Raw genomic sequence first — 25,346 nt, 5'->3', positions numbered from 1 at the left:
TTCTAGTTCTGACCGTGCAGTAATATCTAACATGTAATCTAACAATTTCACAACAACCTTATACACACACAAGTGTAAAGGAATGAATAAGAATATGTACATATAAATATATGGATGAGCTACGGCCGAACGGCACAGGCAAGATGTAATAGATGGTATGGAGTACAGTATATACATATGAGATGAGTATTGTAGGGTATGTAAACATGATATAAAGTGGCGTTGTTTAAAGTGACTAGTGATACATTTATTACATCCAATTTCTAATTATTAAAGTGGCTAGAGATGAGTCAGTATGTAGGCAGCAGCCACTCAATGTTAGTGATGGCTGTTTAACAGTCTGATGGCCTTGAGATAGAAGCTGTTTTTCAGTCTCTCGGTCCCAGCTTTGATGCACCTGTACTGACCTCGCCTTCTGTATGATAAAGGGGTGAACAGGCAGCGGCTCGGGTGGTTGTTGTCCTTGATGACCTTTTTGGCCTTCCTGTGACATCGGGTGGTGTAGGTGTCCTGGAGGGCAGGAAGTTTGCCCGCGGTGATGCGTTGTACAGACCTCACTACCCTCCGGAGAGCCTTACAGTCGTGGTCGGAGCAGCTGCCGTACCAAGCGGTGATTACAGCCCGACAGGATGCTCTCGATTGTGCATCTGTGAAAGTTTGTGAGTGTTTTTGGTGACAAGCCAAATTTCTTCAGCCTCCTGAGGTTGAAGAGGCGCTGTTGCGCCTTCTTCACCACGCTGTCTGTGTGGGTGGACCATTTCAGTTTGTCCGTGCTGTGTACTCAGAGGGACTTAAAACTTTCCACCTTCTCCACTACTGTCCCGTCGATGTGGATGGGGGGTGCTCCCTCTGCTGTTTCCTGAAGTCCACGATCATTTCCTTTGTTTTGTTGATGTTGAGTGAGAGGTTATTTTCCTGACACCACACTCCCAGGGCCCTCACCTCCTCCCTGTAGGCCGTCTCGTCGTTGTTGGTAATCAAGCCTACCACTGTAGTTTCGTCTGCAAACTTGATGATTGAGTTGGAGGCGTGCATGGCCATGCAGTCATTGGTGAACAGGGAGTACAGGAGAGGGCTGAGAATGCACCCTTGTGGGGCCCCAGTGTTGAGGATCAGCGGGGTGGAGATGTTGTTTCCTACCCTCACCACCTGGGGGCGTCCCGTCAGAAAGTCCAGGACCCAGTTGCACAGGGCGGGGTCGAGACCCAGGGTCTCAAGCTTAATGACGAGTTTTGAGGGTACTATGGCGTTAAATGCTGAGCTGTAATCGATGAACAGCATTCTTACATAGGTATTCCTCTTGTCCAGATGGGTTAGGGCAGTGTGCAGTGTGATGGCGTTTGCATCGTCTGTGGACCTATTGGGGCGGTAAGCAAATTGGAGTGGGTCTAGGGTGTCAGGTAGGGTGGAGGTGATATGATCCTTGACTAGTCTCTCAAAGCACTTCATGATGACAGAAGGTTGTGCTACGGGCCGATAGTCATTTAGCTCAGTTACCTTTGATTTCTTGGGAACAGGAACAATGGTGGCCCTCTTGAAGCATGTGGGAACAGCAGACTGTGATAGGGATTGATTGAATATGTCCATAAACACACCAGCCAGCTGGTCTGCGCATGCTCTGAGGACGCGGCTAGGGATGCCATCTGGGCCGGCAGCCTTGCGAGGGTTAACACGTTTAAATGTTTTACTCACGTTGGTTGCGGTGAAGGAGAGCCCGCAGGTTTTGGTAGCAGGTTAGGAGGTTATGGTCATTGTCATGCCAAACATAATTGTAAATTGGCTATTTTAAGTAAAATCAGTTCTGGGACAAAGCTAAGTTCATTACAATAAAAAGGTAACTTACTGACAATCAGTTTTGTTGTAACGCCCTTAAATGAGCCATTAATGCTGCCTGGGAAAGATGGCTACTAACTATGACATGTTGTTGTGTACAGTACCTGAAGCACCAGGGATTCCTTGTCACCCTCCAGCCGAGACAGTCTCTCCTGGTAGAGGTCCCCACCCATGGAGATGTGGTGACCATTGGACTGCAGGCAGGCACAGAGAAGACAACATTAAGAGTCAGTGAAAGAGTAGCTCTTGGGATTTGTCTGTGAGTGTTAACATACAGCCTCCAATAGTATTTTGTGATAGACTGTTAAAACATAAATGTTCATCAAGTTATGAGTAGCTGGACAGCGTGGACACGAGGTGGTTTTGGGTTCTGAGATGAAGCCTCTATTATACTGGTAAAGCTTTATGACATGCTCAGTGCTTAATGTGTCAAGATCCAGTCAGATCACGCTAAAGAGCGGTGCTGTGGCACCATTGGTCACTGCGGTACTCTGGAGTTTGTCATAGGGTGAACACGGCATATTTGAAGTGCCTTAAACACAGACAATTATCAGACAACAAATCGCACAAGAGTCTTTCGAGTGACAGCTTTGTGTGATTGATGTTGCATTTGCCCTTTCCTTTGCCTGCAACACCTTAAATGGTTGAAGAGACTAACGTACACACAGAGTGGGTTTCAGCTGAGAGTTACTGGTGTACACACAGGCTCTGGCATTTCCCTGGCCCAGATCCTAGATCCCAGTGGTCTCTGCAGCAAGCAGTTGGTTCCCACCACATCAGTGGGTTGTTTCTCACAGCGGTCTGTCACAAACCCTGGCTTTTATCTCCCATTTCCAGGAGAATACTGACTACAGCATACTCTAAGAGTTCAGGGAGATGTTTGCTTTGTAAATTCCGAGGACCTGTTCCCGGAGATTGGAGCCTCATATTAGAGGTGTTCTTGTAACATTCAAAGCAAGGACAGGCTGAAGAACTGCGAACAAGACGATCAGGTAAATGGCCAGATGGGCTTCACATAGTTAGTTTGAACTCAGTGTTCCAGAAACATTTCTGCTGTAAAACAGCTGCAACACAGAATGGAACGAAGAGATTATAGGCTTAATCATTCATATACTATTAGTCAGCACAAAGAATCAACGTTTTTACCAGTTGCCTTTGATAAGGGTGTGCTGGCTTGTTGCTCTAGAGCAAGATCCTCTGGCTGCCCAATGGAGCTTCAACCCCAACCAACATTTAGAGAGTTTATATATTACTACTCTGCTGCTAAAACTGACCAGGAAATGTCTGTGATAATGTATCCCCTCATAACATACTTCTCCTTTAAATAGCAGTAGAGCTCAACGTACCATCCCAGATTCCCCACCAGACGAGTCTCAGGCATGTTGTTGTTGCAGTGACACAGGAGGGAATAACAGGAGGGACACCACAACAACAGAGGTCCCCTTTGTGGATCTAACCTTATCACACCGTAAATCACCACACAGCAACAGCAGGCCTATATTTACACATTCCGTGACATGTCTGGACAAACACCAGCCGTAACACGACACCGCTGTGGAGACTAATGTGATGAGGGATGTCATTGGAGCTGAACATGAACTTTAAATGAATGCAACATGTCGGTTTACAGTACGTCTGACATTCTCTTAGTCCTCTCATCACAGATTTGTGTGTCTCTCCCTAATCACTAGATGTGACAAAGGATTTCATACACATGGCTTTGAGAAGGTGCTAGATAAAGTACATTTTAGCACCAGCGAAACCAGGAAGACTTTGCAGTCCCCACACTGTGATACAGCACATTCAACCACAGAGATGTATCATCAACATCATGGGTGGATGCATCTGAAACAGCCCCCTATTCCTTATATAGTGCAATACTTTTGACTGGTCTCACCATCAGGTGTCCCTGCTGCAGCCAGTCCACCAGGCTGTCTGCGGTGGCGTCAGGGATCTGGCAGCGCAGGCCCTCCCTCTCCTCTGTGTCCATCAGCTCCAGCACGCCCCGGAGGTCCTCCAGCAGGTTCAGCGCCCGCAGGCTGCCCATGAAGGGAGAGGTGGGCGACTGGCAGTCAAACAGCCCGTTAGAGTAGTCCATAGCCTTGGAACCTGGGGGGGGGGAACACTCAATTAAACAGTTTCCATACTTTAAAGATGGAGAAAGATGCTCTATTTGCAGTTAGCCTCCCCATGAAAGAAGTTCAGTCATTTATAAGGTCTATTAAATGTTATAACTTCATCAAATGACTATGTTGTATTTTAGCCCAAGAAAGAGGACATTCTGTGCAATGTATAACAGGTTCACAACAGCCCTGCATTTCTAGAGTAGAGTGAAAATAACTCTCGGTTATACCATTACGTCACTGCTCCTCATTACAGGAACTAGCCGACACGACAAGTGAGGAAATCTAGCTAATTTACACACGAAACTCTACAGGGAAACACAGCTACAGGCCAGAGAAAGAGTGGGATAGCGAAAGAGAGACAGAGACAGAAAGAGAGACAGAAAGAGAAAGAGAACAAGAGAGAGAGAGCAAGACAGAGAGAAAGAGCTTGAATGAGGACAGAAGAAAGGCTAGAGTTACTTGGGAAACGTAGACATCATGTGATCGGACAGTTAACTGAAATGTCAGGCCTATAATTAACCCAATGCATAAAATAAGATTAGCCTTAAAGCTTGTCCATGCTGACTCTGTGCATTAACATTACTGTACTAATACAGCCATACTGAAGTACTGAGATGGGCTTCACATTTATCCCCATCAGCTACAGTAATACATTTAACTGCCACGTGTTGAATTCATCTATCAAACCACAATGGGAAATGTCCACTTCTTGAAGAAAAAAACTTTAGGGAATGGCCTGACATAGCAGTTCTTGCCTGAAAACATGATCATCAAAAACAGTTAACATTAGGGATACAGACATGAGGGGATAGTACTTGCTCAAACTAGCCTGAGAGTGTGATCATCATAATGATCTGGTATTCACAGTTAATTAGTCAGTCTAAAAATGTTCTTCTGCCTCTTGAAATGTGTGTTGCAGAGCTACACTGGTTGGGCCAGGTATGACCATTAATCCTTCAGTGAGCATTGAGAAAGGCATATTGTACTGTAAATTAATTTCTGTATGTATCAAGTGTCTCAGAGGAAGAGTGCTGCTCTAGGATCAGCTCTCCGACCCCTCCATATAATCTTATTCATTATGATCCAAAAGGCCAAACTGATCCCGAATCAGCACTACTACTCAGACTCTTTGTTAACACAGTCCCAGGTCTAACTATCCAACTCCGATAGTGTTGCGCCACTGAGAGATCAGTCATTGTTCTTCAGCATGCCAACACAGCAGTGACAGACAGATATTCTTACCTGCTATTATCCCATCCATCTGCTCCAAGGCTGCTGCCAACATGTCACTGGCATCAGACATCATCTTCAACACTCAGTGGGCACCCTGGGAGAAAGAAAAGGGACAATGAACCATTAAGCTATATGTAATTAAGGGCTAGGAGTTTTTCCTGACCCACTAGGGTTTGGCAATACATGCCACTTATTGACTTCACAGGTTGGTGGCACCTTAAATGGGGAGGAAGGGCTCATGGTAAATGACTGGAGTGGAATCAGTGGAATTGAATCAAATACTATAAACATATGGTTTCCAGGTGTTTGATGCCATTCCATTTGAGACGTTCTTCCCTCAGCAGCCTCCACTGATTGACTTACTTTGCAGTGAGTGCATACATTTTTTGTATGTGATCCCTGTGGAATGGAACCCATGACCGTGGCATTACTAGTGCCATGCTCTTACCAACTGAGCCGTGGTCAGGTGATAAGGGAATTTATATGTCTAAAGGTAATGACTAAACAATTCCACCCTGAAACGTAATTATGACATTATGTAACATATATAACGAATAATTAGACAAATGTAACTATTAGTAATAATTAGATTCTGTAACATGTATAATGAATTAGAATGATAAACTCAGTCTAATAAGGTTTGGTCGAGACAAGTAGAAATGTGTGTGACTAAGAAAATACCGAGAACAATTAAACTGTGTATGACCTGACCTGGCTAGAACTCTGAGAAACTTACGGCAGGAAAGGGAGTCCCATCAAGGTCCCTCTAATCTCGGGGGAATGGAACTGCCAGCTTGGTAGTGATAAACAGTGGTGAGAACTATTGGAAAGGATACATCCCACCTACTGTTCGTGTGTATGTATGTGCGTAGGCCATCTACTGTTTGTGTGTAGTTAATGCACGTAAGTAGGGAGGGAGTGAGTTATAAAATGACATGTTCTTTGTATTTTGTATTCAGAACGTTCTCGTGAATAAACTTTACGGACCTTTTGCATAAGCTGAGTCTTTGCCTAATTATTATTAAACCCAGGGTCTTACAAACCTCGGAGATTGGTCAAAGCTTATTGATTGTTAGTTATTATCATTGGGATTGAAAATTCTCGTGAAAGCTCAGGAAAAACTGCTGGCCATAGGTATAGGCTTGTAGGTCTACTTACACCTTATTACTTAGACGTAATCTCCACATCACTAGAGCAAGAGCTTAAGAGATTTTGAAGTCTTCAAAAAAATAAAAAGAATAAATAAATACATTTAAAAAACAAACTCTATGGAGTTTGAAAAGGTAGGAAGTGAGGGGAGGAAATTCCTGCTAAGAAATATGCAACACTTTCTTATCGTCAGTGTTTCACAGGAAAATATAATTACTGGGTTGCTGACACAAGCGCCATTCTAAGAGATTGCTAAGAACCAGAATGCGCAAGAACATAAAAAAACATGGCTAGGTTTTGGCTATTTTTATTTAACTAGGCAAGTCAGTTAAGAACAAATTATTATTTACAATGATGGCCTACCAAAAGGCCTCCTGCGGGGATGGGGGCTGGGATAAAAATAATAATATATATATATATTTATTATCACAACAAGAGAGACACCACAACACTACATAGAGACTTAAGACAACACAGCATGGTAGCAACACCAAATGACAACATGGTAGCAACAAGAAGAATACTATTAGAACTTAAAGGATTCCTCTTAGTCATACATGGCTGCTGACAACATAGCCGGTCATGAAAACACATGGTTGGGTAGAATAGTTTACACTAAGTAGACAACTGTTGAGGAGACAGAAATATGCGAGTGTAGACTTACAGTTAATAACGTCATATCATGGAGGAGACGTGACAAATGGAGCATCATCATCTTAGAGAAATGTCATTCATAGATCTGTATTCTGTAAATAGTCTGTATTTCACATGGACTTGTCTCCACAACACCGTAAACGTCAGTCGTCATAAATAAGCTACAGTATTACAGTGGCTCTGTGTGTATACAAGGGCTGCAAAACAAGGAACTGGAAATAATAAAAAGTATAAAGAAAATAAGTGCAGGGCATTCTGGAACAGAATCATGTTGTAAAAATAATGTTGTGCATAGTTAAAGGTTCTCTTTTGGAAAACACAAATAGCCAGATATCTTTGGATTCAGTTGTATCAAACATCTGAACAGCTTTTGAGCAGCCATGTAGTAAATCCAGAGCAGTCCTAAAGCCCCAGCAGCAGCTCCTGACTGTACACCTCAATAAGGAGCTGTGTTGATAAGCCTGTCATTTCATAATCTATCCACCCAAATTAACATCCAAACGAGAAATATGATCTCCTTCTTGTGCTTAAGGTGAAATGTTGGCCAATGTTAAGCCCTTCCTGTGTTCCCTAGGTTACCCTGTCAGGCGTGGGTCATTGGACACACATTTAGAATAATAATTAAGCCATTTACCCCACTTATTGGCACAGTGAGTGAGCCACCGCTATGGACACTGGACACTTTGTTTTGGAGACCAGTGAGGAAACATCTTCTGGGCCCTAGCTTGGAGAAAGGCCCAAAAAGCACAGCATGGCCATTCTCTCAGTCTAGCTTCCTGATCAAAAGGCACACACACACACAGAGACTCTTCATCACTAACAATACAGACCTTTTCTATGCCAAAACTACATTCTCATAGAATTTATGTTTTGAGCTACAACAGTCTTGCATGAGTACGACACTGCTTTCCAATTTGAGTCCATAAGGTTCTGCCTGCTTCTCAGACAATCACGGTCGATTAAGGCTGCCCCCCACACCTCTCTGATTCAGAGGGGTTGGGTTAAATGCGGAAGACACATTTCAGTTGAATGCATTCAGTTGTAAAACTGACTAAGTATCCCCTTTACCCTTCCCACTGACACACTCACACAGTGCAGTGTTCTCCATGGTATGGGCCAAGAAAAACTCCACTCCTGAGAGCTTTCCTTCACTGGCTGCTGACTCACTTCCTGGGGGGAGGACCCCAATGTGTTAGGGCGTAACACTGTTCTACTTTTATGGAAACCACCCAGCCACCTACCACTGTCATTTCAGCATTCCTGTGGTCAACATCTTCCTTATGGAAAACACATACAATGAATGCATCAGGATTTTCCCTGCTACAGTGTTGAAAATGCTGTTGAAAACACCTACAATGTTGTATTATCGTTATCAGATGATTTATGAGTCATTCATATCTTCAGCAAATTGTGTAAATTAGAGATTTTGTTGAGATGATTTAGGCTATAGTAGCGAACAACCAAAAATCTCTGCCTAGGTTTTTGAGAGAAGGCCTGAAATTAACTTCACACTAACTTAAAGAGCTGTGTTAAGTAAATTAGTATTTAGCTGCCATTATCAGAAGAGCACAAAAATGTGTGCTTTGCTAATGCTACCCCCCAAAAGGTTTCCATACATAATTTGGGGCTAATCAGTCATTTTAAAGTCATTCAAAGGATTTCTGTTAAACACTTTCAAGAGTTGCTAACACCCTTTTATCTTTTCTCTGTCCCAGAAATGTAATTCCAGAGTTCCTAGTAAATCTTTATTTAGTAACTTTCAGAAGCAGTCGTTTTTCTAAATAGTTTGGATTTGTATCAGGCCCACGTTTGAAGTCATTTAAAAAGGAAAAAAATATTCCAAAACTCATGACGAAAAATAGAACTAGCCTAATCATGTCACCAAGACAATGAACATCAGTGACACAAAACTGTCATAAAGCACAACAAAAGTCAGTCACTTTTCTTTCTAAAAAGTTGCATCTTCACTTATGTTAGCTGCAAAACGTTCAAAGCTTTAAAGATTACAGAGAGAGATTGGAGATTGAAACAGACTTGACTCACGGCAAAAATCAGCTAAAAAAAGTATTTTATTTTGTCTTTTTCACTCGCCACAGTAGACTGCACTTGACTCAGCACAATACAAAAAAGACCATGAACTCTTCAAGGTCAAGGGAAATATGCTATTAGGCCCCATTCCCACTATGAGATATGAAGGAGAGTGAGGAGCAGAGGAGCAGGTCAAACGTGTCGAGTAGCCTTCTACAAGCTTCCCATAGTAAATTGGGTGAATTTTGGCCCATCCTCCCGACAGAGCTGGTGTAACTGAGTCAGGTTTGTAGGCCTCCTTGCTCGCACACGCTTTTTCACTTCTGCCCACAAATTTATGCCATTGAGGTCAGGGCTTTGTGATGGCCACTCCAATACCTTGACTTTGTGGCCTTAAGCCATTTTGCCACAACTATGCTTGGGATCATTGTCCATTTGGAAGACCGATTTGCAACCAAGCTTTAACTTCCTGACTGATGTCTTGAGATGTTGCTTCAATATATCCACAGAATTTTCCTTCCTCATGAAGCCATCTATTTTGTGAAGTGCACCAGTCCCTCCTGCAGCAAAAGTTGTAGAAACATCAAGGATGGTCAAGGTAAACAGGAAGCACATGATCTCAATTTCGAGTCCCACAGCAATGGGTCTGAATACTTATGTAAATAAGGTATCCGTTTTATTTGTAATTTGCTAAAATTTCTAAAAAACATTTTTGGGCTTTGTCATTATGGGGTAGTGTGTGTAGATTGATGAGGAAAAAATATTATTTAATACATTTTAGAATAAGGATGTAACGTAATAAAATGTGTAAAAAGGGAAGGGGTCTGAATACTTTCCAAATGCACTGTATGTATAATCACTTTACCCCGACATACATGTTAATAACTAACCCGTATCACAGCACATTGACTCGGTATAGGTACCCCTTGTATATAGACTAGTTGTTATTTTATTGTGTTACTATTTTTCCTTTATTTCGCTAATTTGTATTACTTTAAAAAAAACTGTTGGTTAAGGGCTCGTAAGTAAGGATTTCAAGATAAGGTCTATCTACACCTGTTGTATTCAAATCAAATTTTATTGGTCACATACACATGGTTAGCAGATGTTAATGAGAGTGTAGTGAAATGCTTGTGCTTCTAGTTCCAACAGTGCAGTAATATCTAACAAGTAATCTAACAATTCCCCAACAACTACCTAATACACACAAATCTAAAGGGGTGAATGAGAATATGTACATATAAGTATATGGATGAGCGATGGCCGAGTGGCATAGGCAAGGTGCAGTAGATGGTATAAAATACAGTATACACGTGATGAGTAATGCAAGATATGTAAACATTATTAAAGTGGCATTATTTAAAAGTGGCACTGTTTAAAGTGACTAGTGATCCATTTACTAAAGTGTCCAGTGATTGGGTCTCAGTGTAGGCAGCAGCCAAATCACTGAGTTAGTGATGGCTGTTTAACAGTCTGATGACCTTGAGATAGAAGCTGTTTTTCAGTCTCTCGGTCCCAGCTTTGATGCACCTATACTGACCTCGCCTTCTGGATGATAGCGGTGTGAACAGGCAGTGGCTCGGGTGGTTGTTGTCCTTGCTAATCTTTTCGGCCTTCCTGTGACGTCGGCTGCTATAGGTGTCACGGAGGGCAGGTAGTTTACCCCCGGTGATGTGTTGTGCAGACCACCTTCTTCACCACAAGTCTTTGTGTGGGTGGACCATTTCAGTGTCTGATGTGTACCCCGAGGAACTTAAAACTTTCCACCTTCTCCACTACTGTCCCATCGATGTGGATAGGGGGTTGCTCCCTCTGCTGTTTCCTGAAGTCCACGGTCATCTCCTTTGTTTTGTTGACATTGAGTGAGGTTATTTTCCTGACACTACACTCCGAGTGGCCTCACCTCCTCCCTGTAGGCTGTCTCGTCATGGTTGGTGATCAAGTCCACTACTGTTGTGACGACTGCAAACTTGATGATTGAGTTGGAGGCGTGCATGGCCACGGAGTCGTGGGTGAACAGGGAGTACAGGAGAGGGCTGAGCACACAACCTTGTGGGGCCCCAGTGTTGAGGGTCAGCGAAGTGTAGATGTTTCCTACCTTCACCACCTGTGGGCGGCCCGTCAGAAAGTTCAGGACCCAGTTGCACAAGGAGGGGTTGAGACCCAGGGCCTCCAGCTTGATGATGAGCTTGGAGGGTACTATGGTGTTGAATGCTGAGCTGTAGTCAATGAACAGCACTCTTACATATGTATTATTTTTGTTCAGATGGGATAGGGCAGTGTGCAGTGAGATGGCGATTGCGTCATCTGTGGACCTGTTGGGGTGGTATGCAAACTGAAGTGGGTCTAGGGTGGCCGGTAAGGTGGCGGTGGTATGATCCTTGACAAGCCTCTCAAAGCACTTCATGATGACACGGGGCGGTAGTCATTTAGTTCAGTTCTCTTTGCCTTCTTGGGTACAGGAACAACGGTAACCATCTTGAAGCATGTGGGGACAACAGACTGGGATAGGGAGCGATTAAATAGGTCTGGAAACTCACCAGCCAGCTGGTCTGCGCATGCTCTGAGGACGCGGCTAGGGATGCTGCCTGGGCCAGCAACCATGCGAGGGTTAACAAGTTTAAATGTTTTACTCAGCCACTGAGGAGGAGAGGGGGATGCAGTCTTTGTTAGCGATCCACAACGGTGGCACTGTATTATCCTCAAAGCGGGCAAAGAAGGTGTTTAGTGTGTCTGGAAGCGTGATGTCGGTATCTGTGACGTGGCTGTTTTTGTAGTCAGTGATTTCCTGTAGACCCTGCCACATACGTCATGTGTCTGAGCCGTTGAATTGCAACTCCACCTTGTCCCTGTATCGGCATTTGGCTTGTTTGATTGCCTTGCGGAGCAAATAACTACAATGTTTACACATTCAGCCATATCTCCAGACCTCTTTCCGTGGTTAAAAGTGGTAGATCGAGCTTTCAGTTTTACACGTGACGTGGCGCATGTGACAAACGTTATTTGTCAAGTGAAACCAATAACGGATGATAGCTTGTGTATGTCATGGAAGGAGCTTTGTGTTTTGTACACTCAGTGTAGACTACCAGTCAAAAGTTTGGACACACCTACTCATTCAAGTTTTTATTTTTACTATTTTCTACATTGTAGAATAATAGTGATGACATAAAAACTAACACATGGAATCATGTAGTAACCAAAACGTGTTAAATAAATCCAAATATATTTTATGTGAGATTATTCAGTCGCCACCCTTTGCCTTGGTGACAGTTTTGCACACGCTTGGCATTCTCTCAACCAGTTTCATGAGGTAGTCACCTGGAAAGCATTTCAATTAACAGGTGTGCCTTGTTAAAAGTTAATTTATGGAATTTCTTTCCTTCTTAATGCGTTTGAGCTAATCAGTTGTGTTGTGACAAGGTAGGGGGGGGGCATACAGATGATAGCCCTATTTGGTAAAATACCAAGTCCATATTATGGCAAGAACAGCTCAAATTAGAGAAACAATCCATCATTACTTTAAGACATGAAGGTCAGTCAATGTGTAACATTTTCAAAACTTTTAAAGTTTCTTCTAGTGCAGTTGCAAAAACCATCAAACGCTATGATGAAATTGGCTCTCATGAGGACCGCCACAGGAAAGGAAGACCCAGAGTTACCTCTGCTGCAGAGGTGAAGTTCATTAGAGTGACCAGCCTCAGAAATTGCAGCCCAAATAAATGCTTCACAGAGTTCAAGTAACAGACACATCAACTGTTCAGAGGAGACTACGTGAATCAGGCCTTCATGGTCGAATTGTTGCAAAGAAACCACTACACCAATAAGAAGAGACTTGCTTGGGCCAAGAAACGCGAGCAATGGACGGATGATCTCCGCATGTGTGGTTTCCACTGTGAAGCATGGAGGAGGAGCAGCGATGGTGTAGGGGTGCTTTGCTGGTGACACTGTCAGTGATTTATTTAGAATTCAGGGGACACTTAACAATCATAGCTACCACAGCATTCTGCAGTGATACGCCATCCCATCTGGTTTGCACTTAGGGGCACCATCATTTGTTTTTCAACAGGAAAATGACCCAAAACACACCTTCAGGCTGTGTAAGGGCTATTTTACCAAGAAGGAGAGTAACTGAGTGCTGCATCAGATGACCTGGCCACCACAATCACCAGACCTCAACCCAATTGAGATGGTTTGGGAAGAGTTGGACTGCAGAGTGAAGGAAACGTATCCACCAAGTGCTCAGCATTTGAGGGTGGCAACTTTAAAGAGTTATTTCATAGTTGATGTTTTCACTATCATTCCACAAAGTAGAAAATAGTAAAAATGAAGAAAAACCCTTGAATGAATAGGTTTGTCCAAACTTTTGACTGGTACTGTATTGCATGTTGGCAAATGTTTGAAAATGAAGTTTTATTGGTTGCTTCCCGGGCATGTTGTACGGCACCACTTTTTCCTAATGGAAACCCTGCCACGCACATCAAGTCTCTGTGTGTTCCATAAGCGCCACTTCTACTAAGTGCAAGAAGACACAATCAGCTATTGTTGACGCTGAAAGGGTTTTGAACTGACAAGCTTACAAAGACTAAGAACGTGTGCAAGAAATCACAATGACAATACCAAGCCACAACACACTGCACAGTAATGGCAGCTGTCTGACTGAATATGCTTTTCAGACCTACAGTACTCTACTGAGTAAAAACATTATTCAACAGTCACTCACAAACACTCTTGTCCTCAAGAGGAAACTTCTGGCATGCAATCCACTGGGGCAGAGTAATGAGCTCAAGGGAAAGAAGGGAGAGAGACTCTCACTAATGGCTTTTCAGATCCATCAGTTTTGGGCTCTTCAGGCTGAGAAAGCATCACAACCCATCCTCTGCACAGCACAGAGCACTACGCTAGTCCCAGGTCATATTTAATCAGGCACCAAACAGAAGAAAATGGACTGAAAAAGAGAGGGACAACTTGGACTTGTCCAATAAGAAATGCTCATTTTCATTTCAGTTGAGAAATGTTTTAAAACGTTTTCCGCTGTGTGCCCTGATGAACACAACCCTGACATACGCTGAACTCTGCCTGCCTGCCTAACAGAGAGAAACCCATCTCCTGGTACATGCTGCAGAAAAACACTGTCCTGAGGGCCACTCATCTGGGGAAGAAAAGAAGCATTTATGGCAGCCATGCAACTCTGGCTCTGACTTCCAAGAGATCGAGCTGAGACGGGTTGCGATGCATTGTTTCTCTGGCAGTAAAGTGCTCTGTATAGGAAAGAGGACTTTACGATGTTGGCACCAATTCCTATGTGTAGCATCAGACAGCCAGTGAAGGACAGTAATGTTTATCCAGTTGACAATAAAATAAATGCAAATCTAAAGATACTCATAAACATACAAACCTCTGATTCAGCCAGTGCTGGATCTACCGAAGATGTCATTTAAAGAGTTGTAGAAAGACTTGCTTCCCTTTTAGGATTTGATCTCGAGTTGACTCATATGCCTTGACTAAACACCTTTCCCCAGTTAACGACACTGAACACGCAGACTTTTTGACCAATTCTGAGCCTTGCTTTCTTACTCTATAATATTCTCCTCTTAGCTCCAAGGCGTAATGCACTCCCCAGCACAGGAAATAGCAACGCCAGACTGCTGTACTGAGGGTGAAGGACAGAAGGTAATAACATTGCTAAGTGACAGAGCACTGGAGGTTACCTGGATCTTTTCAGTCACAAAAGTTATTTAGCTCATGCCGTGTGGCTCAGTTGGTAGAGCATGGTGTTTGCAACGCCAGGGTTGTGGGTTCGATTCCCACGGGGGAACAGTACGGAGAAAATAATTATGAAATGTATGCATTCACTACTGTAAGTCGCTCTGGATAAGAGCGTCTGCTAAATGACTAAAATGTAAAAAAATGTAAATGTAATATCTCTTGCTATTCAGTACCGTCTCGTACAGCAGTATTCGCTGCGGTCTAGTGATGTTTTTCTACTGTAAGTTTGGTTCCCCAAAAAATCTATTATATTGCTCTCTATTATAAGTGCCCCATTTCTATATGCCAATGTACGTGCAACAAACACAGTGCCAGTATGCCAACATGTTGCTATTTACACTAAGGATAGGCACAGTTATTCTAATAGCCAAAGAAACATTAGTATTAAATTACTTGCAAGAGTATTCATATTTTTTGTTGTTGCCTATTTTGTCTAACTTGCACGAGTCGGTTTGGCTACTTTCACCCTCCCCTAGATGTCAGACACACTGACCCCTGCTTCTCTCGCGCCCCTCCCCACCTGTGTGTGAGGAAACAAGAACAGTTGACTGCGTGAACAAGTCCCCATTGAAGTAGAAAAAAAATCGAATATCTTTAAAAACACATGCATTGACTATCCGGATATCCCGAACCCCCCAAAAATGATATTATTCTAATAGTAGTGAAATAATTTCCATCCCTAATTTACACGTGCTGTCCTCACATTCAGAGCTGTCCAGAGCTATTCCCACCTGCATATGATCAAGGCATTGCTATTCCCCAGGCAGGAGATGCATTTGAGCCATCCAGGGCAGGCAGCCTCTGGGACACTGGCTGATCTGAAATAGCCCCCAGCTATTTCAAACCTGGGTCTGGGTGAGATGGCAAAATATATCACAAATGTTATACCCCACACAACTATAAGAAAAGAGAGATGGCTAAAGGGGCCTTCGTCCATCCATCCATCCATCCATCCATACATACATCCATACATACATATACAGTTGAAGTCGGAAGTTTACATACACTTAGGTTGGAGTCATTAAAACTAGTTTTTCAACCACTCCACAAATTTCTTCTTAACAAACTATAGTTTTGGCAAGTCGGTTAGGACATCTACTTTGTGCATGAAACGTAATTGTTCCAACAATTGTTTACAGGCAGATTATTTCACTGCATCACAATTCCAGGGGGTCAGAAGTTTGCAAACTAAGTTGACTGTGCCTTTAAATAGCTTGGAAAATTCCAGAAAATGTCATGGCTTTAGAAGCTTATGATACGCTAATTGACATCATTTGAGTCAATTGGAGGTGTACCTGTGGATGTATTTCAAGGCCTACCTTGAAACTCAGTGCCTCTTTGCTTAAAATCATGGGGAAATCAAAACAAATCGGCCAAGACCTCAGGAAAATAATTGTAGACCTCAAGTCTGGTTCATCCTTAGGAACAATTTCCAAAACGCCTGAAGGTACCACGTTCATCTGTACAAACAATAGTCCGCAAGTATAAACACCACGGGACCACGCAGCCGTTATACTGCTCAGGAAGGAGACGCGTTCTGTCTCCTAGAGATGAACATATTTTGTTGTGAAAAGTGCAAATCAATCCCAGAACAATAGCAAAGGACCTTGTGGAGATGCTGGAGGAAACAAGTACAAAAGTATCTATATCCACAGTAAACCGAGTCCTATATTGACATAACCTGAAAGGCGGCTCAGCAAGGAAGAAGCCACTGCTCCAAACCCGCCATAAAAAAGCCAGACTACAGTCTGCAACTGCACATGGGGACAAAGATTGTACTTTTTGGAGAAATGTCCTCTGGTCTGATGAAACAAAAGTAGAATTGTTTGGCCATAATGACCATCGTTATGTTTGAAGGAAAAAGGGGGAGGATTACAAGCCGAAGAACACCATCCAAACCGTGAAGCACGTGGGTGGCAGCATCATGTTGTGGGGGTGCTTTGCTGCAGGAGGGACTGGTGCACTTCACAAAATAGATGGCATCATGAGGAAAGAAAATTCTGTGGATATATTGAAGCAACATCTCAAGACATCACTCAGGAAGTTAAAGCTTGGTCGCAAATGGGTCTTCCAAATGGACAATGACCCCAAGCATACTTCCAAAGTTGTGGCAAAATGGCTCAAGGACAACAAAGTCAAGGTATTGGAGTGGCCATCACAAAGCCCTGACCTCCATGGCATAGAAAATGTGTGGGCAGAACTGAAAAAGCGTGTGCGAGCAAGGAGGCCTACAAACCTGACTCAGTTACACCAGCTCTATCAGGAGGAACGGGCCAAAATTCACCCAACTTATTGTGGGAAGCTTGTGGGAGTCTACCTGAAACGTTTGACCCAAGTTAAACAATTTTAAGACATTGCTACCAAATACTAATTGAGTGTATGTAAACTTCTGACCCACTGGGAATGTGATGAAAAATAAAAGCTGAAATAAATCATTCTCTACTATTATTCTGACATTTCATATTCTTAAAATAAAGTGGTGATCCTAACTGACCTAAAACAGGGAATTTTTACTAGGATTAAGCTTCAGAAATGGTGAAAAACTGAGTTTAAATGTATTTGGCTAAGGTGTATGTAAACTTCCGACTTCAACTGTATGTATGTATGCATGTATGTATGTATGTATGTATATGCTTCGTTAACTGTGAAAATACTCAATCTCTATGGAATTTTCATATGCACATGGTGCAAGACAGGTTGCCTGATGACTTGAACTGAATACTTCTGCTGATCTGCTACTCAGCCCGACTGTCATTGTTGAAGTCGATTGTGGTGATGTACAAAAAGTCATCAGTGATTGGATCATTTCTAATCAGAGTATCAAAGCCAACGAAGTGTCAAAACACTGCTTTACCCACGTGTGTTCTGGCTCTGGCCCAACCCATCGATTTCTGGGTCCAATCAGAACAGTTAGAATGTGTTTGCTTTCTAGAAATCCGTGGGTAGAAACTCAGATCCAGACTCATCGCGGAGAAGAAACTAGCGTCTGTGGCAGTTGCGTATCGTTTAGCCGGAGCAGGGACTGGGTAGTCAGGCAACAATACAGGAGCCACAAAAAATATATATAATGTATCCGAGAAAATTTGAGGCTGCTGTGAGCTAAGATTAAAAGTTTGAATGTGATGACAAGCATCTGAACACATTTTTTTATGGAGTTAAACGTCTTTCACTACATGCATGCCTTGTTCAGTTGGTTGGAGGACTTAGGCTATTGCTATTCTTTCAGATAGCATAACCGATCGCTGCCTGCACCTGCCCGCCTGTCCTGCATCACTACTCTGGACGGTTCTGACTTAGAATATGTCGACAACTATAAATACCTAGGTGTCTGGTTAGACTAAACTCTCCTTTCAGACTCACATCAATCATCTCCAATCCAAAATTAAATCAAGAATTGGCTTCCTATTTCGCAACAAAGCATCCTTCACTCATGCTGCCAAATATACCCTAGTAAAACTGACCATCTTACCGATCCTCGACTTCAGCGATGTCATTTACAAAATAGCCTCCAATACCCTACTCAACAAACTGGATGCAGTCTATCACAGTGCCATCCGTTTTGTCACCAAAGCCCCATATACTACCCACCACTGCGACCTGTACGCTCTCGTTGGCTGGCCTTCGCGTCATAATCGTCGCCAAACCCACTGGCTCCAGGTCATCTACAAGACCCTGCTAGGTAAAGTCCCCCCTTATCTCCGCTCACTGGTCACCATAGCAGCACCCACCTGTAGCATGCGCTCCAGCAGGTATATCTCTCTGGTCACCCCCAAAGCCAATTCCTCCTTTGGCTCTCTCTCTTTCCAGTTCTCTGCTGCCAATAACTGGAATGAACTACAAAAATCTCTGAAACTAGAAACACTTATCTCCCTCACTAGCTATAAGCACCAGCTGTCAGAGCAGCTCACAGATCACTGCATCTGTACATAGCCCATCTATAATTTAGCCCAAAACAACTACCTCTTCCCCTACTGTATTTATTTTGCTCCTTTGCACCCCATTATTTATATTTCTACTTTGCACTTTCTTACACTGCAAATCTACCATTCCAGTGTTTTACTTGCTATATTGTATTTACTTTGCTACCATGGACTTTTTTGCCTTTACCTCCCTTATCTCACCTCATTTGCTCACATCGTACATAGACGTATTTTTCTACTGTATTATTGACTATATATTTGTTTTACTCCATGTGGAACTCTGTTGTTGTATGTTGTCGAACTGCTTTGCTTTATCTTGGCCAGGTCGCAATTGTAAATGAGAACTTGTTCTCAACTTGCCTACCTGGTTAAATAAAGGTGAAATAAAATAAATAAATAAAATAAACCTCACATTCTAACGTTACTCAGACTATACACTAGAGGTCGACCGATTCTGATTTATCAACGCCGATACCGATTATTGGAGGGCCAGAAAAAGCCGATACCGATTAAATCGGCAGATTTTTTTAATGTATTTATTCATTTGTAATAATGACAATTACAACAATGCTGAATGAACACTTATTTTAACTTAATATAATACATCAATAAAACCTATTTAGCCTCAAATAAATAACCTAACATGTTCAATTCGGTTTAAATAATGCAAAAACAAAGTGTTGGAGAAGAAAGTAAAAATACAATATGTGCCATGTAAAAAAGCTAACGTTTAAGTTCCTTGCTCAGAACAGAAAACTGGTAGCACGCGCTCCAGCAGGTATATCTCACTGGTCACCCCCAAAGCCAATTCCTCCTTTGGTCGTCTTTCCTTCCAGTTCTCTGCTGCCAATGACTGGAACGAACTGCAAAAATCTCTGAAGCTGGAGATTCCCATCTTCCTCACTAGCTTTAAGCACCAGCTGTCAGATCACTGCACTTGTACTTAGATGGGCTGTTTACAGATGGGCCACCTACCTACCTCATCCCCATACTGTATTTATTTATCTTGCTCCTTTGCACCCCAGTATCTCTACTTGCACATTCATCTTCTGCACATCTACCATTCCAGTGTTTAATTGCTATGTTGTAATTACTTCGCCACCATGGCCTATTTATTGCCTTAACTTACCTCATTTGCACTCAATGTACATAGACTTTTTGTTTTCTTTTGTTCTACTGTATGTTTTGTTTATTCCATGTGTAACTCTGTGTTGTTGTATGTGTCGAATTGCTATGCTTTATCTTGGCCAGGTCGCAGTTGCAAATGAGAACTTGTTCTCAACTAGCCTACCTGGTTAAATAAAGGTGAAATAAAATAAATAAAAAATGAGAACATATGAAAGCTGGTGGTTCCTTTTAACATGAATCTTCAATATTACCAGGTAAGAAGTTTTAGGTTGTAGTTATTATAGGACCATTTCTCTCTATAACATTTGTATTTCATATACCTTTGACTATTGGATGTTCTTTTAGGCACTTAAGTATTGCCAGTGTAACAGTATAGCTTCCGTCCCTCTCCTCGCCCCTACCTGGGCTCGAACCAGGAACACATCGACAACAGCTAACCTCGAAGCATCGTTACCCATCGCTCCACAAAAGCCGCGGCCCTTGCATAGCAAGGGGAACAACTACTTCAAGGTCTCAAAGCGAGTGACATCACCGATTGAAACGCTATTAGCGCGCACCCCGCTAACTAGCTCGGGAGTTGATAGGCTTGAAGTCATTAACAGCTCAATGCTTGAAGCACAGCAAAGAGCTGCTGGCAAACGCATGAAAGTGCTGTTTGAATGAATGCTTACGAGCCTGCTGCTGCCTACCACCGCTCAGTTAGACTGCTCTATCAAATAATATACTTAATTATAACATAACACAGAAATACGAGCCTTAGGTCAATTATATGGTCAAATCTGGAAACTATCATTTCGAAAACAAAACGTTTATTCTTTCAGTGAAATAAGGAATCGTTCCGTATTTTATCTCACGGGTGGCATCCATAAGTCTAAATATTCCTGTTACATTGCACAACCTTCAATGTTATGTCATAATTACGTAAAATTCAGGCAAATTAGTTCGCGACGAGCCAGGCGGCCCAAACTGTTGCATATACCCTGACTCTGCGTGCAATGAACGCAAGAGAAGTGACAATTTCCCTAGTTTAATATTGCCTGCTAACCTGGATTTCTTTTAACTAAATATGCAGGTTTAATAAAATATACTTCTGTATATTGATTTTAAGAAAGGCATTGATGTTTATGGTTAGGTACATTCGTGCAACAAATCTGCTTTTTTCGCAAATGCGCTTTTGTTAAATCATCCCGTTTGGCTTAGTTGGCTGTCTTTGTTATTAACTAAATATGCAGGATTAAAAATATATACTTGTGTATTGATTTTAAGAAAGGCGTTGATGTTTTTGGTTAGGTACACATTGGTGCAACGACAGTGCTTCTTTCGCAAATGCGCTTGTAAAATCACCCGTTTGGCGAAGAAGGCTATGATTCAATGATAAATTAACAGGCACCGCATCGATTATATGCAACGCAGGATAAACTAGTAATATCAACCATGTGTAGTTAACTAGTGATTATGTTAAGATTGATTGTTTTTTATAAGATACGTTCTCCACTCCTCGTGGAGTGCAATGTAATCGGCCATGATCGGTGTCCAAAAATGCCGATTACCGATTGTTATGAACCCTTGAATTCGGCCCTAATTATTTGGCCATTCCGATTAATCGGTCGACCTCTACTATACACCTGAGTGAACGTAAGAGAAGCAGTTATTCAGCTTCGGTGCTTAAGCATTCCAACAGCACAAATAGGAAGAAACATTTGCATTCCAATTTGGACCTCTCTAGAGCAGATCAGACTCACTCCCAAAATGTTAATTTAGAGCCCTGCTATTTAATGTCACCAAAGCCCCATATACTACCCACCATTGCGACATGTATGCTCTCATTGGCTGGTCTTCGCTACATATTCGTCGCCAAACCCACTGGCTCCAGGTCATCTATAAATCTTTGCTTGGTAAAGCTCCGCCTTATCTCAGCTCACTGGTCACCATAGCACCCACCCGTAGCACGCGCTCCAGCAGGTATATTTCACTGGTCATCCCCAAAGCCAACACCTCTTTGGCCGCCTTTCCTTCCAGTTCTCTGCTGCCAATGACTGGAACGAATTGCAAAAATCACTGAAGTTGGGGACTTATATCTCCCTCACTAACTTCAAGCATCGGCTGTCAGATCGCTGCAGCTGTTCACAGCCCATCTGTAAATAGCCCATCCAACCAACGACCTACCTCATCCCCATATTTGTCTTTTTTCTGCTCTTTTGCACACCAGTATTTCTACTTGCACATCCTCATCTGCACATCCATCACTCCAGTGTTAATTGTTAAATTGTAATTACTTTGCTACTATGGCCTATTTATTGCCTTCCCTCCTTACTTCATTTGCACACACTGTATACAGATTTTCTATTGTGTTATTGACTATGTTTGCTTATCTCATGTGTAACTCTGTTGTTTTTGTCTTGGCCAGGTCACAGTTGTAAATGAGAACTTGTTCTAAACTGGCCTACCTGGTTAAATAAAGGTAAAATAAAATAAATAAAAAATGCCACTCAACAAAAAAGACATTAAACATATGCCTGATAAGGGAACATACCAATGATTCCATTGAACAGTCAAACTGATTTTACCATTCACTTCCATTTCACTGAAAGATATTTGCTATCGGAAAAGTCTAAATGGGATCCTTGCAATGGGGTGACGTCCAGCTCTGACATCACCCCATTGAAGTTGACATTTAAAATGGTTAAGGTACGGATTAAAGTTAGGGATGTCCCAAGGATCCCACTTAGCATATATTTGCTATTGTGCAGTGGAGAGGAGAGCAAGCTCTGACAAATGAGCTCAAGGGGTTCCCTGACATTTGAAACAGTGTAGCAGCACATTTATGGAAAAGACAGGAGGAGAGCAGTGCTCTGAAAAAGGGGCAAAATTATAATTGTCGTCATCTTGAAGTCTATTTGGCTATTTGCTGCAGTAGCCTCCTTTTGAGAAGCATTCTCCATCGAACAGCTCATGCAGAAATATACACTAACAGAAGACGTTAGAGCAGGGCTCGCCAACCCTGTTCCTGGAGAGCTACCCTCATGTAGGTTTTCAATCCAACCAGCTGTAACTAATCTCATTCAGCTAATCAACCAGCAAATTATTAAAATCAGGTGTGCTAGATTAGGGTTGGAGCGAAAACCTACAGGAGGGTTGCGCTCCAGGAATAGGGTTGGAGAGCCCTGCGCTAAAGAAATAGAACAAAATATGTATATATGTATATAACAGTTGACTCAACTAGTGTGTGGATCAAAATAAATTCTACCTTATAAGCTTAGCGAAAAGAATGAATCAACCTGAATCTAGGTGAGAACATTCGTGGCCATCTGTTAAAATGCTGCTGTTTGAACAACTGTTGCGAAATCGGTAACATATTGATGAATGGAAGCAAGTGTTTGAAAGCATCACAGCTGTCTGTAGATCAGGGGTATGCCCCCTGGGGCCCGCGGAGGTACTGCAGTTGGTCCGCTAAAATATGGATTGGTCCCCCCATGTTTTTATGAATATTGCTAGCAACCGAACAAACTTTGAATTACATACCTACAGTATTAACAGAGGAGATAATCTGTCAAATTATGTCAACTTTATTTTTCAAGTCCTAATATTGAGCAAGTTACACTCATTGGCGCCAATTATACTCACTGGAGTATCTGACATAGGCTTTGAAAAAGCACCCGTGTAAAGGCTTTCTTGACTTGGACATACATTTTTGCTAGCACAGGGCTAACCATTGTTTAACTAGCTAAACAGCTGCTCTTAGCGAAAATGTGGTTTGGAGTTACAGTACCTTTCTAACTAATAGCCTATAGAACAGGTTTCATCAATTGGCGGCCCACAGGCCGGATTTGGCCCACAGGTGATTTTAATTGGCGACCCAAGTTCTTTGCTTGGCCTTACTGAAGAGCTCAGTGACTTTCAACATGGCAATGTCATAGGATGCCACCTTTCCAACAAGTCAGTTTGCCACCGAGTGCTGAAGTGCGTAGCGAGTAAAAATAGTCTGTCCTCGGTTGCAATACTCACTACCGAGTTCCAAACGGTCTCTGGAAGCAACGTCAGCACAATAACTGTTCGTCGGGTGTGTCGTGAAATGGGTTTCCATGGCCGAGCTGCCATACACAAGTCTAAGATTACCATGCACACTGCCAAGCGTCGGCTGGACTGGTGTAAAGCTGGCCTCCATTGGACTCTGGAGCAGTGGAAATGTGTTCTCTGAAGTGATGAATCACGTTTCCCATCAGGCAGTCCAACGAACGAATCTGGGTTTGGCAAATGCCAGAAGAACGCAACCTGCCCAAATGCATAGTGCCAACTGTAAAGTTTGGTGGAGGAAGAATAATGGTCTGGAGCTGTTTTTAATGGTTTAGGCTCCTTCGTTCCAGTGAAGGGAAATCTTAACGCTACAGCATATGACATTCTAGGCAATTCTGTGCTTCCAACTTTGTGGCAACAGTTTGGGAAAGGCCCTTTCCTGTTTCAGCATGACAATGCCCCCATGCACAAAGCGAGGTCCATACAGAAATGGTTTGTCGAGATTGGTGTGGAAGAACTTGACTTGCCTGCACAGAGCCCTGATCTCAACCCCATCAAACACCTTTGGGATGAATTGGAACGCGACTGCGAGCCAGGCTTAATCACCCAACATCAGTGTCTGACCTCCCTAATGCTTGTGGCTTAATGGAAGGAAGTCCCCGCAGCAATGTTCCAACATCTAGTGGAAAGCCTTCCCAGAAGAGTGGAGGCTGTTATAGCAGAAAAGGGGGTGACCAACTCCATATTAATGCCCTTGATTTTGGAATGAAATGTTCAACGAGCAGGTGTCCACATACACTACATGACCAAAAGTATGTTATGTTTGGTATGGTTACATAAGACATATGGTTATTTAAGGCAAAAACAAAAGTTGGGTGGTTGGTCGGGGTGGATGGGTGGGCGTATAACGCGAATGTCCAGCTAGCTAACATTAGTCACCTAGTTAGAATTGTAACAAATCATACATTTTGCAAATTCTTAACATATAGTACATTTTTCAGATTTGTAACATATTGTACGTTTCGCTAATTCCTAACATATAATACAAATTGTAATTAGTAACATATTTAAAAATAATAAATAACCCTTATTTTACCAGGATGAATGAGCCAATTCTAGACTGGGGATGATTAGTTGATTGACGGTATGAGGGCCAGATTGGGAATTTAGCGAGGACACAGGGGTTAACACCCTTACTCTTACGATAAATGGAATCTTTAGTGACCACAGAGAGTCAGGACACCCATTTAACGTCCAATCCGAAATAAATATAAGGTTGATGACATCCACAAATTAATACATACCATACGAAAAGTAACATATCATACTAAATCGAGTGTCTCAGATTAACAGACAGAATGAGACCAGACTGGGCCCCCTGACCATCGCTCAAGAAGAAAAAAATAAATCGTCCCGCAGCTATATTTAGTTGAAAATCCCTGAAATCGAGTTATACTTCCTCTTCCAACAACGTGGGGAGGTCAAAACTAAATTA

The 25,346-nt window shown here is 42.5% G+C and overlaps 1 protein-coding gene across 8 annotated transcripts in view; it reads right to left on the bottom strand.

The window, feature by feature from the left end:
* Nucleotides 1-25,346, bottom strand: part of ppfibp1b (PPFIA binding protein 1b) — a 51,908-nt gene that overhangs the window by 25,902 nt on the left and 660 nt on the right. For all 8 annotated transcript variants that reach the window (XM_014125367.2, XM_014125368.2, XM_014125370.2 and 5 more), the window contains exons 2-4: nt 5,202-5,286; nt 3,731-3,942; nt 1,938-2,027 (exon numbers count right to left, since the gene is read on the bottom strand). In XM_014125367.2, the coding sequence (XP_013980842.2) occupies nt 1,938-2,027; nt 3,731-3,942; nt 5,202-5,265 (366 nt within the window). In that variant the 5' untranslated portion in view covers nt 5,266-5,286. The remainder of the gene's footprint in view (nt 1-1,937; nt 2,028-3,730; nt 3,943-5,201; nt 5,287-25,346) is intronic.

This window comes from Salmo salar, chromosome ssa10 (genome assembly GCF_905237065.1).
Source record: "Salmo salar chromosome ssa10, Ssal_v3.1, whole genome shotgun sequence".
Taxonomy (NCBI): Eukaryota; Metazoa; Chordata; class Actinopteri; order Salmoniformes; family Salmonidae; genus Salmo; species Salmo salar.
This window is presented reverse-complemented; position numbering and strand designations above follow the sequence as displayed.